Source organism: Geotrypetes seraphini, chromosome 10 (genome assembly GCF_902459505.1).
Source record: "Geotrypetes seraphini chromosome 10, aGeoSer1.1, whole genome shotgun sequence".
NCBI lineage: Eukaryota > Metazoa > Chordata > Amphibia > Gymnophiona > Dermophiidae > Geotrypetes > Geotrypetes seraphini.
The window spans coordinates 61024084-61040561 of record NC_047093.1 but is presented as its reverse complement, the minus strand read 5'-3'; the positions used below and the strand labels follow the sequence as shown (position 1 = coordinate 61040561).

At 44.9% G+C, this 16478-nt stretch overlaps 1 protein-coding gene across 7 annotated transcripts in view; it reads right to left on the bottom strand.

Annotated features, from left to right (window-relative positions):
- Nucleotides 1-3226: 3226 nt before the first annotated feature.
- Nucleotides 3227-16478, bottom strand: part of DIPK1B (divergent protein kinase domain 1B) — a 133629-nt gene continuing 120377 nt past the window's right edge. For all 7 annotated transcript variants that reach the window (XM_033960675.1, XM_033960677.1, XM_033960673.1 and 4 more), the window contains 3 exons: nt 12707-12814; nt 9057-9233; nt 3227-5004 (listed from right to left, as the gene is read on the bottom strand). In XM_033960675.1, the coding sequence (XP_033816566.1) occupies nt 4192-5004; nt 9057-9233; nt 12707-12814 (1098 nt within the window). In that variant the 3' untranslated portion in view covers nt 3227-4191. The remainder of the gene's footprint in view (nt 5005-9056; nt 9234-12706; nt 12815-16478) is intronic.

The following is a 16478-nucleotide window of genomic DNA, read 5'->3' as shown; positions in this document are numbered from 1 at the left end:
ACTGGACATCCGGATAATTGGAGTTCGGAATCGATGTTCCATTGTATTTCCTTAGATTGCCAGTTAAGTTCTGTTGAATATTGGTGGCTAGCCCCGACCAAGTGATTGGATCTGGTTAATGGCCAGCTACTGTATATCGTTTTGAATATTGGGCACAAGGGTCCCAATTCTATATATGTCACCTTTAAAAATCGACACTGACTAGTACAGCACTATGCACTATTCTATAAAAGTTATGCTCACTGTATAGAATCATGTTTAGCACTGCTAGGCATCACTAGGCATTCTAATTTTTAGGCACATCATATTTATGCCAAGGTTTTCTTGGTCTAAATGCCTATAGAAAATCCGGTGCCTATAGAAAATCTGGAACACTTTGGGCTTATGGTATGGTTCTGAGCAGGCTGCCTTAGTTAGCAAGGGATACTTGGAGATGGTCATTACCACTCTGCTTAGAGCTAAAAAGCCTTTGACTGTTGTGGCCTATGCTAAGGCCTGGAAGACATTTCAGCATTGGCATGCTAAGGAATATGTAGAGTCCTTACAAGCCCCGATTTCAGTAGTCCTGGTGTTTTTGCAAGAGGGACTTGAGAGGGGTCTGTCGGTAGGATCTATGAAAGTGCAAATAAGTCTTTCATGTTTCCGAGCTCAGGAGGAAAAGATTTCTCTGGCCTCACATCCAGATGTGGCAGCATTCTTCAAAGTGGCTCTCTGGTTGCATCCTCTGGTGCAGCTCCCTTTCCCATCCTGGAATTTTAACATTGTCTTGTAAATTCTCAGCAAGGCTCCATATGAGCCCTAACAGGAGGCTTCACTGCTGGATCTTACAGTCAAGACAGTGTTCATGGTGACGATTACATCAGCAAGAAGAGTTTCTGAATTGCAAGCACTCTCTTGCAGGAAGCCGTTCTTGAAGATTACAGAAGCAAGGCTTTCCTTGCATGTGGTTCCATCCTTCTTAGTGATAGTATTTTGACCTTCCATGTCAATCTAGACATTACCTTCCATGTCAATCTAGACATTACCTCCTATAGTTATGCAGATGACATTACCATCCTCATGCCATTCGATTAACCAAAGATCGCCATGACAGACACATTACATCGAACACTAGAAGCAGTAGCATCTTGGATGAAAGATCACAAATTGAAACTCAACCCAGACAAAATAAAATTCATCCTTCTCGAAAATAACAAAGCCCCAACTTTAACCAATATAGAAATCAACTCAATCAACTACCCCATTCAAACATCCTAAAACTATTAGGAATGACTATAGACAGATGCTGCACCATGCAGCCTCAAATAAACAAAACAATATAGAAATCTTTCGCAGTTATGAGAAATTTAAGACAAGTACGAAAATTCTTCGAAAGACCACAGTTCCAGCTCATAGTTCAATCCCTTATACTAGGCCTACTGGATTACTGCAACATCCTCTACCTCCCCTGCACTGTAACAATGACTAAACAACTACAAACAATCCAAAATACAGCGCTGAGACTCATCTACTCACTGAAGAAACACAACTATATTACAGAAGCATTCATCGACTCACACCGGCTACCAATTCAAGAAAGAATACTATTTAAATTCTACTGCATGCTATTTAAATCGTTAAACGGAGACAGCCCAATCTACCTAAACAACCGCCTCTACCAAACTACATCACCCAGACATAAAAAAACACACACCCCTTTCACACACCCTCCAATCAAAGAAGTCAAACGGAAAAAACTGTATGACGGACTACTAGCAACACAAGCAGCAAAACTGGATAACCAAATCTCCAACCTACTGATAACCACCCCCGAATACAAGGTCTTCAGAAAAGAAATAAAAACGATACTCTTCAAGAAATCACTGAATCACTCTTAACATATCAATTACCTTCCATCCTCCTGCCTTCACCCCACCCCACAGATACTACCAGTTCTTCTCAATTTCTCTTGAATTCACCAATGATCTTCTACTGTAACCCACCATTTATATCTCTTTTTGTAATCCGCCTTCTCAACTTCTCTTGAATTCACCAATGATCCTATATTGTAACCCACCATTTATAACTCTTATGTAATCCGCCTTGAACTGCAAGGTAATGGCGCAATAGAAATCTCTAATGTAATGTAATGTAATTTCATTCCAAAGGGTCAAAGAAAAGGGACAAAGTATTGAAGTTACTGGACGTCAGGAGTTCTTCTCCATTACCTTGAAGTTACCAATGAATTTTGAATCTCAGATCATCTTTTTTGCTGTGATGAGTCCAGCTAAGCAAGGCAAGACTGGGTCTAAAGCTTCTATATGCAGATGGATTAGAGTGGTGACTTCTTCAGTGTACGTTAGCTGCGGTAAGCAGCCACCAATCTCGTTGAAAGCCAATTCCACCATAGGTGTGGCTTCCTCATGAGAAGAGGTTTGGGCAGTGTAGGATGCCACTTTTGAGTCCTCCATGTTGAAGGCAGGCTCTGTAGTCGACTCCCGCCCTAGATTTATGGGATTATTTTGGTATGTTCCTAGCATTCAGGACTACTAGCCACATTGCATTAGAAAGATAAGGTTCATACCTCAATAATCTTCTTTCTTGTGTCTAGTAGTTCTGAAACCCTGCCCTGTAGGTGGGCTTCGCTTGCTGTCTTGTTAAGAATATATGCCTGGATTGGAGAATCTCTGTCTCTCAACTAAGATGTGTTAAAAAAAATAGAGGAAAGAGAAAGTACAGCTGTGTTTCTACTTGATAGCAGAACATGCCCCATAAATGTTAGTAATGGTTGCACGCAATTGTCATGGGTTTTACTAATGTTATTTATTATAGTTGTTACAGAGCAGAACAGAAGTGTATTGTCGGGGAGTTTCCCCATTCCCCTCCTTCCTGTTATGTCTCCTTGACTGCTTAGGTACAAATAGAGGATAGGAGCTAGCCTACTGGGAAGGATGCGGAGTTGAAAGATGCGTGACATCCTTCTGTAATGATATTGTGGGTTCAGATGGATAACCATAGCATTCAGGATTACTACACACATCTACAAGAAAATAGATTATCGAGGTAAGAACCTAATCTTTCTTTAGAATGGCCAGGTGGTTTCACATTAATATGATCTGTCTAGTGTAAGCTCAATCTATATGGTGAGAGTATGTAGTAACCCTGCTGGTGAAGCACCAAAGTGAGAAAAGAACATAGGTGCAAATTCCCCCCCCCCCCCAATAACAAATAAGGTGTACAATTGGAATACAAAATTAAACAAGTAGTTTTTATTCATCCTTTCACAGGTGGGAAGTGCTACAGTGCAGAATAAGTAGAATATACTTTTCTTTTTGATGTTCTAAATTAGACACACAAGATTCTCTCCCATGTGGTAACTATGTTCTATACAGGTTGGGATGGTTTTTATTAGACCTCTGTAAAATCACCAGATCACATCAATCCCTTCTTCAGTTGCATCTCAGCCTGAAGTGCAGAAACTATTTTAGATTATTCAAAACCTACAAAGAATACAGGTTTCTTCACAGCTACCATTTTAGGGTAGCAAGTCACACTGGTCATACAGGAAAGGAATATGCATGGATAAACGGAGGGTAGTTTGCAGATAAGCATAGCATGGTAGAAATTAATCAGAAGGTTACAGAAACAGGGCCCAAGCCACAGGGAAACAAACCCACACAGGGTGGTTTGGGTTCATTCACATGTAGAGCATAATATTTAATGCATACTCTTTAGAAGGTCAAGTTAGACTTTAACTAGGAAACTATGCCTGCATGAACTAAGAGAGAGCAGTTTTGGCCTATATCTGGCAGTAAAAAAGGAGACAATTTTTAGTGTTGGTGTTGCAATTGATCACTACGAATGATTCTTCACAGAAAAACTGGTTATTTACACCTCTACCGTTCACTAGGAACAAGTGCCACCTGATGACCAATTAGGCTCCTTGCTTTGTCTCTTAAGAAGATCTTGCCCTCCTTGTCTTGATGGGATTCTCTGTTCTGTGTGTTCCTACCTATCAGTCTTCCAGTGATTAATTTTGCAGTGCACCAAGTATGCAATTTCATGAATACTGAAGGGTGCAGGGACTACCTGAGCTCCCTGCAGGTTGACTTTCACAGCCACTGAAGAAAATAGAAAATCACCTATAGGCACAGGTGCATTTTAACCTGGAGGAGGGCAGCTAGACCTCATGACTCTGTTTTAAACATCCTTCTAGGAATATTTGGTATTTGAAATTTTCTTCCACAGCAAGGTTTTAAGATTGTTTAACACGAGGGAATGGTGTACTTCCATTTGACTGGCCAGGCCACTAAGGGTCGTACAAGTTCGCAGCTGTTTCTGAAGCTCTTGCTTTAAGTCTGATGGAGCTCCATATAATAAGTAGTCTTGCAAGAGTCCACAGACTTTAGCCAAGTTTGGCTGGATCATGTCAGCCTTGCACTGCTTGAGGAGTTTGTCACAGGTGGCCATACAGTCTTTCGCATAGGTACAGTCTACGTTCTGTTCACAGTGACGACCCTTTAGAAAACCTCTGATTGACATTTCGGTAGCAACCTTTCGCAGGTCAATCATTTTGAAGTCATATTTTTCATTGTAGCCAATGTTCTCGAAGCTGGTCTCACAGATGAAAAAGTTTCCATAAGTACCGTGAAATATTTCTTCCACAAACTCTAAAAGACCAATGGCAATCTTGGCTCTCCTGGGCCATGCTGGGGCAAACCACTGGTGAATTAGTCTATGCACTGGTGAAGGCAACAATGGCTGGAGAAAGCGAGGAATTTCTGTACCATACAGAGAATTGTGGGTAATCTTCTCTGTGACATAAAGGTCCCCACAGTGACCAAGCAGTTTAGATGTGTGTTCTTTCTCATGTAAAGAAAGGATCAGCAAAAACTCATTGAGCTGAAGCAAAGCCCAAATAGATTTGGCTTCTGCCAGAGACACTTTTCCATCCTCATTCACATCTGCCATATTTATAATTCTACTGACTAGGCCAGCGAGTGAAGTCTGATCTCCAAGAGTAGACTGCAAGCAAAGTACACAACAGACAATAAATTATCTTCATATCAGCAATCTTCATATCACAGCATAGATCATCTGAAATGAAACTAAGACACACCAAAATGAAGCAGAAACCTTATGTGAATTAAAGCAGAAATTAAAGCAGGACCTGCAGCAAGGAAGAGAGAGAAGGAAAGGGAAAGAGAAAAGCTAAACCAAGGGGATAAAGGAAGAGTAAGTGACATATTGAACATAGCAGAGGGAAGAAGGAAAGAGAGAGTGTGAGAGACACATTGGTGTGTAAGGGAGTAAGAGAGGAGAGAAGCTGGACACAGGGAGATTTACAAAAAGAGGGAAGATAGTGGGCATGGATGGGAGCATAGGAATAGGGACAAAAATGGGAATGCTGCATCTGCATGGGGGTGGTATATGGACACAAAGGGGTAATGCTAGACATGGGAGGGTATATGGACAGAGAGAGTAGATGGCTAGACATTTGGGAGAATAGTAACACAGAAACATGATGGCAAATAAAGGCCAAATGGACCATCTAGTCTGCCCATCCATAGTAACCATTATCTCTTTCTCTCTCTGAGAGATCCCATGTGCCTATCCCAGGCCTTCTTGAATTCAGACACAGTCTTTGTCTCCACCACTTCTTAAGGGAGACTGTTCCATGGTAATATTTCCTTTGTGTAAAAAAGTATTTCCTTTGATTACTCTGGAGCCTATCACCTCTTAACTTCATCCTATGCCCTCTCATTCCAACACTTCCTTTCAAATGAAAGAGACTCAACTCATGGACAGGCGGGGCATAGGGATATAGAGGGGTGATGCCGTACACAGGAGGAGGGGTACATAGAATGGTGAGATGATGAAGGCAGGGAGATGGGCACAGGGGAAATACTAAAAAGGGATGTATAGGAGACAGAGAAGGAAGATGCGTGCTGAACATGGGGGGGAAAAATATACACAGAGATGGAAGATTAATGGTGAGCAAGGAGAAAGAAGACATGTCAAATGGTCAGGAGACCCTGGCAAGTGAGTTAAGAGTAAACAGATGAAAACAGAAATCAGATGTGAAGAATAAAATGACCAGACAACAAAAGGTAGAAAAAATATTTTCTATTTTGTGATTAGAATATATCAGAATTGAAATATGTATCCTGCTAGAGCTGGTGTTAGACATAACTGGGGACTGCGAAGTCTAGGCTGTGCTGCTTTAACTTCCAGCTAGCATAGGGCTCTCTCTGACCAGGGGTAGTTGCCCTAGTTGCACTCCCCTAATACTATTCCTGTCACTATTCTGTTAGCATGATTTTTCTGTGTAGCATTCTGTAATAATTTGGCTTATTCAGTTTTCTCAATAGTGGAGGGGATACTTGTGAAGGGGAGGAGAGACAGGGGTTTTGCTCTGTATTATTTGTGTTTATAATATGACGATTGTACAAAATATTGTTTCTTTTTATACTTTAATAAAATAAGTTCAATATAAAATCATAACTATTTGAGGCTTGTGCGGATGGGATCAGATGGTTTGCGGGGATGGGGTGGGGGATGAGGACTGAGCTCACAGGGACGGGGCAGAGACGGGGACCGAGCTCGTGGGGACAGGGAAGAGACAAGGACAAATTTTTTTCCCTGCGTCATTCTCTAGTGTGGATCTGCCTTATTCTAGGAATGTCCCTGACCCACCCATTACTCTCCCACAACCAAGCCCCCTTTTTGGATCCACGCTTAAAAATTTACATGCACATCTTTTTAGAATACTAACTAGAAGAGTACTATAGGGCATGAATTGAGGTTGTGGGGTGGGGGGTAGAAGATTTAGAAGTAATATTAGGAAATTCTTTTTCACGGAGAGGGTGGTGGATGCATGGAATGTCCTCCCGAGGGAGATGGTGGAGATGAGAACAGTGACAGAATTCAAAAAAGCATGGGATGAACACAGAGGATCTCTAATTAGAAAATGAATAGTATAAAACAAACTAAGGCTGGTACTGTGTATTCCGTATATGGTGATTTGATTTAGGATGAGCTGGGGAGGGCTTTGATAGAAGCTCCAGTGACAGGATGGACCCTGAGCCTGCAACTACCACGCTGATGGGGGGTACTGGAGGAGGAGAGGCACCTGCTGACTGCCTATAGGATGTGCCTCTTGCCATGGCAGGCACATCTACTACTACTACTACTATTTATTATTTCTATAGTGCTGAAAGGCGTACGCAGCGCTGTACATTCTAACACACAATAGACAGTCCCTGCTCAGAAGAGCTTACAATCTAATTTAGACAGGACATTTTAGGGTTGGGGAGATTATAGTGGGTAAACAGTCAGCCGACACCTCTCGCAGAATCTCACTGCAGCAATAATACCATTATATTTTATGATTACTGTGTTTTGTTTTGCCCTTTTCATTTAATTGATTTTTCTTATAATGTATGTATTGTATTTTTATACTCGAATATAAACCAGGATTTTGGTGCCAAAAAATTGGCCCAAAAACGGGGGTCCTGGTTTATATTCGGGCCAGCATCCACCTGCCCCCCTCTGCCTCTGCCAGGCTACCAGGCTCTATACCCTGCTATCCCGCCCTTTTCTCCTTCCCCTGTCAGGCTCTGCACCCTGCCCCCTCCCTAACAGGCACTGCACACAACCCCCTTCCCTCCCTCCATCCCTCCCAGGCTCTCCACCATGTTCCCCTCCCTGCCCTGCCTATCGTACCTCCTCTGCCACTGGAATCCCTGGTGGTCCAGAGGTGTAGCAGTCAGGAGCGAGCTTTCTGTGCTCCTGACCACTGCTAATCTGGTTGGTCGCTACCTGTTGCGAGTTCCGGCCTCCAACCGCTGAGCCATACTGAGCAGGAGTGTGCTTTGGTGCTGCTGGTCAGTGCTAAGCGGCTTCCTGAATGGTTCCCGCGAATGGTTCCCACCAAAGCACACTCCTGCTCAGTACGGCTCAGCGGTTGGAGGACAGAATTCGCGGCATACATCGACCAACTGGATTAGCAGTAGGCAGGAGCACGGAAAGCTCGCTCCTGCCCACTTTACCTTTGGACCATCAGGGATTCCAGCGGCAGGGGAGGTATGTTAGGGCAGGGAGGGGGGACAAGGTGGAGAGCCTGGGAGGGATGGAAGGGGGTTGTGTGCAGTGCCTGTTAGGGAGGGGGCTAGATGCAGAGCCTGACAGAAGGGGCTGGGTATACAGCCTGATGGGGGAGGGAGGGGACACTGGGTGCAGAGTCGAGTCTCATTTGAAAGGAAACTATGCAATGAGAGGGCATAGGATGAAGTTAAGAGGTGATAGGCTCCGGAGTAATCTAAGGAAATACTTTTTTACAGAAAGGGTGGTAAATGCATGGAACAGTCTCCTGGAAGAGGTGGCAGAGACACAGACTGTGTCTGAATTTTAAAGGGCCTGGGATAGGCACGTGGGATCTCTCGGAGAAAGAGATAATTGTTGCTGTGGATGGGCAGACTAGATGGGCCATTTGGCCTTTATCTGCCATCATGTTTCTATGTGTGCAGTGCCTGGCAGGGAAGGGGATGTGTGCAGAGCCTGACAGGGGAGGGAGGGGGCGCTGGGTGCAGATCCTGGCAGGGCAGGGCACTTGAATATAAAGCCGCCCGACTTACATTCGAGTCAACCATTTTTCCTCCTTTTTGGAGGAAAAATGGAGGTCTTGACTTATATTCGAGTATATACTGTATGTTGTACTTCACTTAAAGTGCCTTGGAAATTAACGCCCCCATTTATCAAGCTGTGCTACCGAGCAGCCCTACCAAGCTGCCCATTCTATTCCTATGGGTGGCTTGGTTTAGCTCGCGCTGCTCGGCAACGCAGCTTGGTAAAAGAGGGGGTAAGTGAAAAATAAATCCAATAAAAATAGAAATTGTGACAGGCAAGGGTGCTCATTTTCTGCCCTTGGCACTTAGTATAAATATATTAGTATTGTAAAGAAATGTCATCAAAGCATCTGAGTGAGGAGAGGTGGTGACCTCATACCACCATGCCTGATTCTGCTATGTATGGCTGAACAGAGAAGTCTCTCCATGGTATTAGCGGAATACACTGACTTTTAGGAAACCCAGCAGCATCTCCTTGAACTCATCCATCGATGTCCCTCGTGCTGGTTTATCGAACAGCACCAGCTCTCGCCTGGGCACAGAGTCAGGATTGTTCTCTATTTTCAAGGTTTCTTCTCTGCCACACTTTATAATCACATGTCTATCCCTCCAGACTCCACTGTAAACCTGGACAGAAATAAAAAATGATTTCAGTAAATAATTAGGGGTTTTCCCTTGCTCCTCACACAAAAATTAACTATTGTTGGCAAGACAAAGATATCCACTCCTATTTTTTTCTCTATATACAATTCTATTTGTCCCCTGCAAAGTTTTTTTTTTAAATATATTGGAAACCAAAATTGTTTTCTGTCTTTAAAGGTGTTTATTTGATTTGTAGTGGGATATAGTCCCACTCCGGGGGGGGGGGGGGGGGGGGGGGGGGGAGGGAGGGGGTGTTTTGGCAGATGTAAATGCTCATGCATAAAATTTGCGCTAAGCTAGTATCCTGTACAGGTTCTGCACAGAGTTCCCTTTGCACAATACTCTCAGTGCAGATCATCCTGGATTGGTAGCATGGAATGCTGCTACTATTTGGGTTTTTGCCAGGTACTTGTGACTTGGATTGGTCTCCATGGAGATGGGATATTGGGCTAGATCAGTGGTCTCAAACTCGCGGCCCGGGGGCCACATGCGGCCCCCCAGGTACTATTTTGAGGCCCTCGGTATGTTTATTGTAATCACAAAAGTAAAATAAAAGTTTCTTGCTCATATGTCTCTTTAGCTATAAATGACAATATTATTATTAATACTTAGTCAAAAGGAAAGATTTATAAACTATAAAGAGTTTTACCTCATGCAAAATTGTTAATTCTTTAAGAAAACATTAACTATTTTTTTTGCGGCCCTCCATGTACCTACAAATTCAAAATGTGGCCTTGCAAAGGGTTTGAGTTTGAGACCACTTGGCTAGATGGACCATTAGTCTGACCCTGTAAGGCTATTCTTATGTTCTTATCCTGGTGCTATTTATTGAATGCCCCCCCCCCCTTAACCCCCAATTCTGTATATGACACCTTAAGTTGTGCATGCAAATCTGATTTGTAGCTTAATTGATTAATTGACCTAATCAGCACTGATAATTTGCAATTGACACCTCATGACGCTAACTAGCACTAAGTTATGCGCACAATTTAGCGTGATTCTATAAAAAGTATGCTCCAGTTCCAGTGCATGAATCTGAAAAGATGGCGTGTTCTGAAAGGTTATGCACATTGTTATAGAATACACCCGATCCACCCACAACTTAGACACAGGCATTTAGGTCTGGTCTTAGCTGTCCTAAATGTATGAGTTTAAAAGCTATGGGACGCACTGACACTTCTAGATTCACTACAGATAGTGACTCAATCATTGTTGGCCGATTCTCTGGCTGATTCTCCAACAGTGACTGATTCACTATCAAGTTTGCATGCAAATGATTTGCATGGAGGTACAAATCATTTGCCTGGAAACGTGACCGATTCAATCGCTCAGTCAGCGATTCAAACATGCGCATAGTCCTAACAGCAGTGACAGGGAAAGAAGCCTCCTGTCACTGCTATTAGGATGTGCGCCTCCCCCCCCCCCCCGGTGCAGTGCCATGCCCCCCCCACCCCCGTGCCGCTCCCAAGGCTTCTCCCCCTTGTATCTGGGATACAGAGAGAGCTTAATGGAGTCCCTGATTGGCTCAGATGCCTATAACCCCACCCAAGGGGAGGGGTATGAGGCATCTGAGTCAATCAGGGCATTAGGCCCATCCCTGTGTATCAGATGATGCACCAGGGAGTGGCCTAAGGCCCGCATTGCAGACAGTGGCGGAGGAGCAGGAGGGACTGACTGAGCACCCCTCCTGCTCCTGACTTACAGGTACCAGGGAGGAGGGGGGCTGATGGAGGGTGGCATCCCTCCTGCCATATTTCAGCTCAGGGGGGGAGAGCATCTTGTGGCAGGAGGGAGTGGGCATTGCCCCTGCTATTTTTTTTGGTTCGGGGAGGGAGGGAAGGGGCGCTTTGTCGTGGGTTGTTGGGGAGGGCTGTCGGGAGATTTTTTTCTTTTTTTATTGGGCAGATATTTTGATTGTATAATACATGCAAAATATCTGTGCCATTGCAAAACAAAAAACCCCAACAGGCAATTGGATTTTAGGATCGGTAAAACCCAATGCTAAATAGCCAAGCGATGTAAGTGAATCAGTCACTTGGCTATTTTGCGGGTTTTACTAATTTGCATGGCCGGATTGGAAAGTGGGCAATCGAGGGGAAAAACACACTGTGGGTGTTTAGTGAATAGGGTTGGTTAGCAGCGATCGTCGCTAAACCTGTGAAAACATGATCGCTGACTTTAGTGAATCTAGCCCTTAGTGTAATTCTATAAAATACCTAATAGAATCACGTTAAGTGTTGTTCTAGTTGGCACCAGTTTTTTGGGTGCTATATATATTAAATCAGGCCCTCATTGTATAATTTCCCAGAAATAGTTCAAGCTGGTCGATCACATAGGGCCAGATTCTACAAACGGTGACCATATTGGTGGCCACCTAAAAATACGGCAGCCAATCGCGTACCAATCATACAACGGTGCCATTTGTAGAATAACGGCTACCTCAAACATAAGTGCCAGAAATGTAGGCCAAGGTTTTTGAGGCCTACATTTCTGGTGTCTGTGTTTGATGGGAATCACATTTATGTAGGCACCTAAGGTCATTTCCCGCATTAGCCATGCCTACTACTGAGCAGGGACTATCTATAAATGTCAAAATGTACAGTGTTGCATACGCCTTTCAGCGCAATATAAATGTTAGCAGTAGTAGGCATTCTAAGGCACTCCTGTAAATGTTTTATAAGCGCCTCTAGGCGCCTACATTTTTGTTTTTCAATGATTTTTAAATGGCTTTTTGTCACTTGTTAGGACACCTCCAGCGCCTAACTTAAGGTGCTGTTTATAGAATATGAGCCATAGTGGCTACTTACATGATATTGATAAGAAAATAAGAATTGCTAAACTGGTTGGGCTCAATATTCCAGGTAACCATTGATATTCAGAATGAGCTCTTTGCTGGAGCTACATTTTACCAGAAGAAACTCATGTTATCTCATCTGCATATCATCTGTAGCTCAGAGTTAGACATAATCATAAGACTACTTCACTTTCAACGTTCCATTTTTATCCATGTGAGAATCTCAAGGGGATGAGTTGATACTGAGAACCAGACTCCTCAGCTGAGATGGAGAGAAAAGGATCCAAGAAAATTGCCACTGCCTTTCTCCTCGTGAGTGTAAAGAAGGGGGCAGTGTGCAAGACTGGAGAGGGGTCTCAGGAACCACTAACAAGCTATTCTCTAGGTCTGGTATTAACAGACTTCAAGTGAACAACCACAGAAGTGAAATGTCTCTGGAAGCAGATGTCCCCTGTGCTGCAGAGAATCTGTTGCGTTCCACATATCAGAGCGATCATTTCCAGAACAATGCCGATGGCTCCAATTCCTTCGGTTTAGTTCTTGTTATTTTTTATTGATTGGTGCAATTAGCACAGAACAAGAAAAGAACAAACGTGCCAGATGCTGAGTCTTGTTCGTTTACAAACACGCTGGAACTGTCTGAAGCTGCAGAGAGATGACTTACCTGATGTGTGGGCGATGAGGACAAACACTGCTGGAAAAGCAGCGTACGGTCCTCACACAGGTCCTTGCAGGCTGAGCCAGAAATAATCCCCTTCTTGTATTGGTCACACTGAGGAGAAAAAAGACCTATCAGGTCACACATTTCCTTTCTGCACCATTTTCACTTGATATTTATATTAATGGGCTGTTTTAATAAGACAGGCTGATAATCAGTGGCTTAGTAAAGGGGATGGAAGGGAGGACCGCCCCGGGTGCTGTCTTGTTGGGGGTGTCAGCCCCTCTCTCTCTCTCCCTCCCCCCCCCCCCGGTACCTCTTTAAAATCTTCACCAGCGCGAGAATCTACTTTACCCTGCTGCTTGTGCCGGCCTGGCTCTCTCTGAAATCACTTCTGGATTGCAGGGCCAAGAAGTGACGTCAGAAGGAAATCCAACGCCAACGTGAGCAGCAGGCCAGAGAAGCTGCCCTTGCTGGCGAAGATTTAAGGAGGTACGGGAGTGAGAAGGGAGGGCATGAGTGGGGAGAGGTGGAAAAGAGGGTTCAGAGAGGTTTGGTGCTGGAGCGGGGGGTAGAGAGGAGGGCATGGGGGACGCCTTCTACCCTCAGTTCGCCACTGCTGATCGTTCTGGTCTTATCTCATGGCATGGATGGACTTCCCCAAGAAAAACAGCACTAGAGATGTGTTCAGTGGCCTAGCGAGGGTGAGAGACACCCGGGGCGGTGGTGCCCCTCCCCTGCCCTTGTCTCCGCCTCCCCAGCTCCTTCCCCGATCCCCTCTGTTGTGCCCGGCACGTGGGGCACCACTTCCCTTCCCCCATACATCTACTTGTTCACCGCCATGAGCAATGTGCTCCTCACAGCCCCTCCGGTTCTCCGGTTCTCCGACATCACTTCCCATGCACGGCACCTGGAAGTGACGTCAGCAGGAGAGACGATGTGGTCGCAAGGAGCAAGTTAAAGTTGTTTCCATCAGCATCTGCCCCCTTTCTTTCCCTCCAGCCTAAATCCATCCAGTATCCTTCCCCCTTGTTTTCCTTCTTTCCCTGCACACCAATTCCATCAGCATATGTCCCCTTTCTCTCCCTCCACCACCCTTTCCACACAGCAACAGCAACGGGCCCCCCATCTTCCCTCCCTCCATGGCAACGGGCTCCCACCCGATGATGACGACAACGCCGGCCCCCCCCCCCAGCAACGGGCCTCCACCCGATGACAACAACGCCGGCACTCCCCCCAGCATCGACCGTCGGCAATGTGTAGGCAATGAAGCTCGAAGAAGATCCCGCGATGACTTCGTCTGCCGGTCCATCCCCCTCCAACGTCACTTACTTCTTCCGGCAGACGAAGTATTCGCGGGATCTTCTTCGAGCTTCATTGCCTGCACATTACCGATGGTTGATGCTAGGGGGAGGGCCGGCGTTGTCGGCGGGTGGGGGCTCGTTGCTGGGGGGGCCGGCATTGTCGTTGGGTGGGGGCCCCTTGCCGTGCAGGGAGGGAAGAGGTGGGCCTGTTGCCGTCTGGTATGTCATCCTTCAGCGGGCCCCCTGACTATTTCGGGCCTTAGGCACGTGCCTAATTGGCCTATTGGGTAATCCGGCCCTGAAGAGAGGTGGCTAATTTCCAGATTCCAGGCCCAGGACCCCTGTGTGTTCAGTACAAAAAGTGCATATCTGATTTTCTTACTCCTGCAGAGTTTAATTTCATGGGGTTCCCAATTCTGTATTTGGTCAAAGTCTGTCTGTGTTTGTGTGTGAAGAAGTCATTTAAAGTTGTTTTTATGTGTGGTAGTAAATGGCAGGAGGGGAGATTTGAGGGAGGGGGTAGGGAGGAGAAGGGGTCAGGGCCCCCTCCTTAATTTCTACCCTGGGCTCCAGCATGTCTAAAACTGGCCCTGTATACACTAATGTGTTTGACATTGTGCTCTAGGGTTTTGCTGTCATTTTTTAAAAGCCCAGGAAATCGCCACAACTCTCTTTTAAGTCCATCCAAAAGAACATTTAAAAAAAAAGTCTCATTTTATTTCTACACTTTAGCACATGCTAAAAAAAATTTTTTAAACCCAAATAATGAAAAATTCTTCCCTTGCTCATACCTGAGCCCCATCTCCATTTGCCTCATTTCAGACATACTAGGTCAGGAGGCACAACCCCTAATGGGCAAGCACCAATTAAAGAAAGGGATGATTTATACAAATTAGGGTTTAAAAGCCAAACCTAATTTTGAATTCTTAGTTGACAGTTTGCCTTCCACAATCTGCAGTCAATAGTCTTCTGGTGTACTAGCAATCCCTTATGTTTCAGCAATTCTGTATTTTTTTTTTCTAGACACAGGCTTATAATATTTATTAGTTGAACGACAAGCAGGTGATAACATTTGCATCTTATCTCTGTTCCTCTCATCTGAAATATGTTGTAAGGTAAGATGTGCATTACTTAGACTACCAAATAATTTTCAATGAAATTCATGAGACCCAGCCAGCAAAGCTAGAGCTGCAGAATCTCACCCACAAGCCATCAAATGTAGCCTTCACTTAGGACCGGGCTAGCGGTATGTCTCAGTAAATGATAAATCAAAGAGATTTATTTTCATGAATATTGTATGTTGCTGTCTGCTGAATCCTTTTCATATCCCACTCACAGTGGAGTGGAGGAGTAGCCTAATGGGCTCAGGCCTGGCTCATGGGATTCTAGCACCCAGAGCCAGTTTGTGTCAGGCTGCTATCAATCCTCCCCCTCACATCACTTCTGCCCTTCTCCCCTATCGGTCTGGTATCTCTCCCCTTCTCTTCCTTCCCCTCCAGGCTGCTGTTAAATACTCAGGGGGAGCCCAGGGCAATTGTCATGCTTTCCACCCTCTTACATCGGTCTTGCCTCACCCCTGCCAGTCTCTCTTCCTTCTTGGCACTCCTTTCCCCATGAGTCCGGCATTCCTCCCTCTCTCCTCCCCCCTTTCTGTTCTGTAAACACTGGGGTACAGCACAGACTGCTTTCAGCCAGGCCGTCTTCCATGTCCCACCCACAGGAAACTACATCGGGGAGGTGAAGCAGCAGAGGGAAGAACCAGAGCCTGGGCAAAAAGAAGCATGTGTTCAGTCTGCTGCTGGTAACTCACACAAGGTGTAAAAAAAACTGCATGGGAGGGAGGGAGTGGGAGAGCTGTGGAGGAGGAGGGGAGAGAGAGACCACCAGACCAGGAGTGGGAGAGAAGGGAAGATACTCCATACTTATGAGAAAAAGGGAGAAAAGAAGGCTTTAAACATTAGACCTTTAAACATTAGACCAGATAGCATCAGAGGCTCCCTTCATCACCAGCTCCCTGAATCAGTGCCTCACCTGGTTCAAAGGTTAAGCCGGACCTAAGTGGGCTCAGATCTTGGCAAACTATGTTTGATTCCTATTGCAGTTCCTTGTGCTTCTGGGCAAGTCACCAAACCCTCCATTGCCCCAGGTATAAAAACTTAGATTGTGAGCCCACCAGGGATAGAGGAAGTACCTGATACAATATACTGTATGTGTAAACTGCTTTGATTGTACCACACCTGCGGTCTCCAAAATAACATTATTTTCGTTTTTTGAACATTCAGCTTTAAGTGACTTCATTCATTTTCTTTTTATGGGGATTATTTTACACCTCACTAGATTATTGTACTCATCTCTCTCTGGTGTTTTCTGTACTCTGAAAATGCATATGAAAATCTTATACATGCTTTCTTGTAACCTCCAAATGCAATCCTGGATTCTCTGCTAATTGTTATCATTCCATTGCCCTGTCTCCA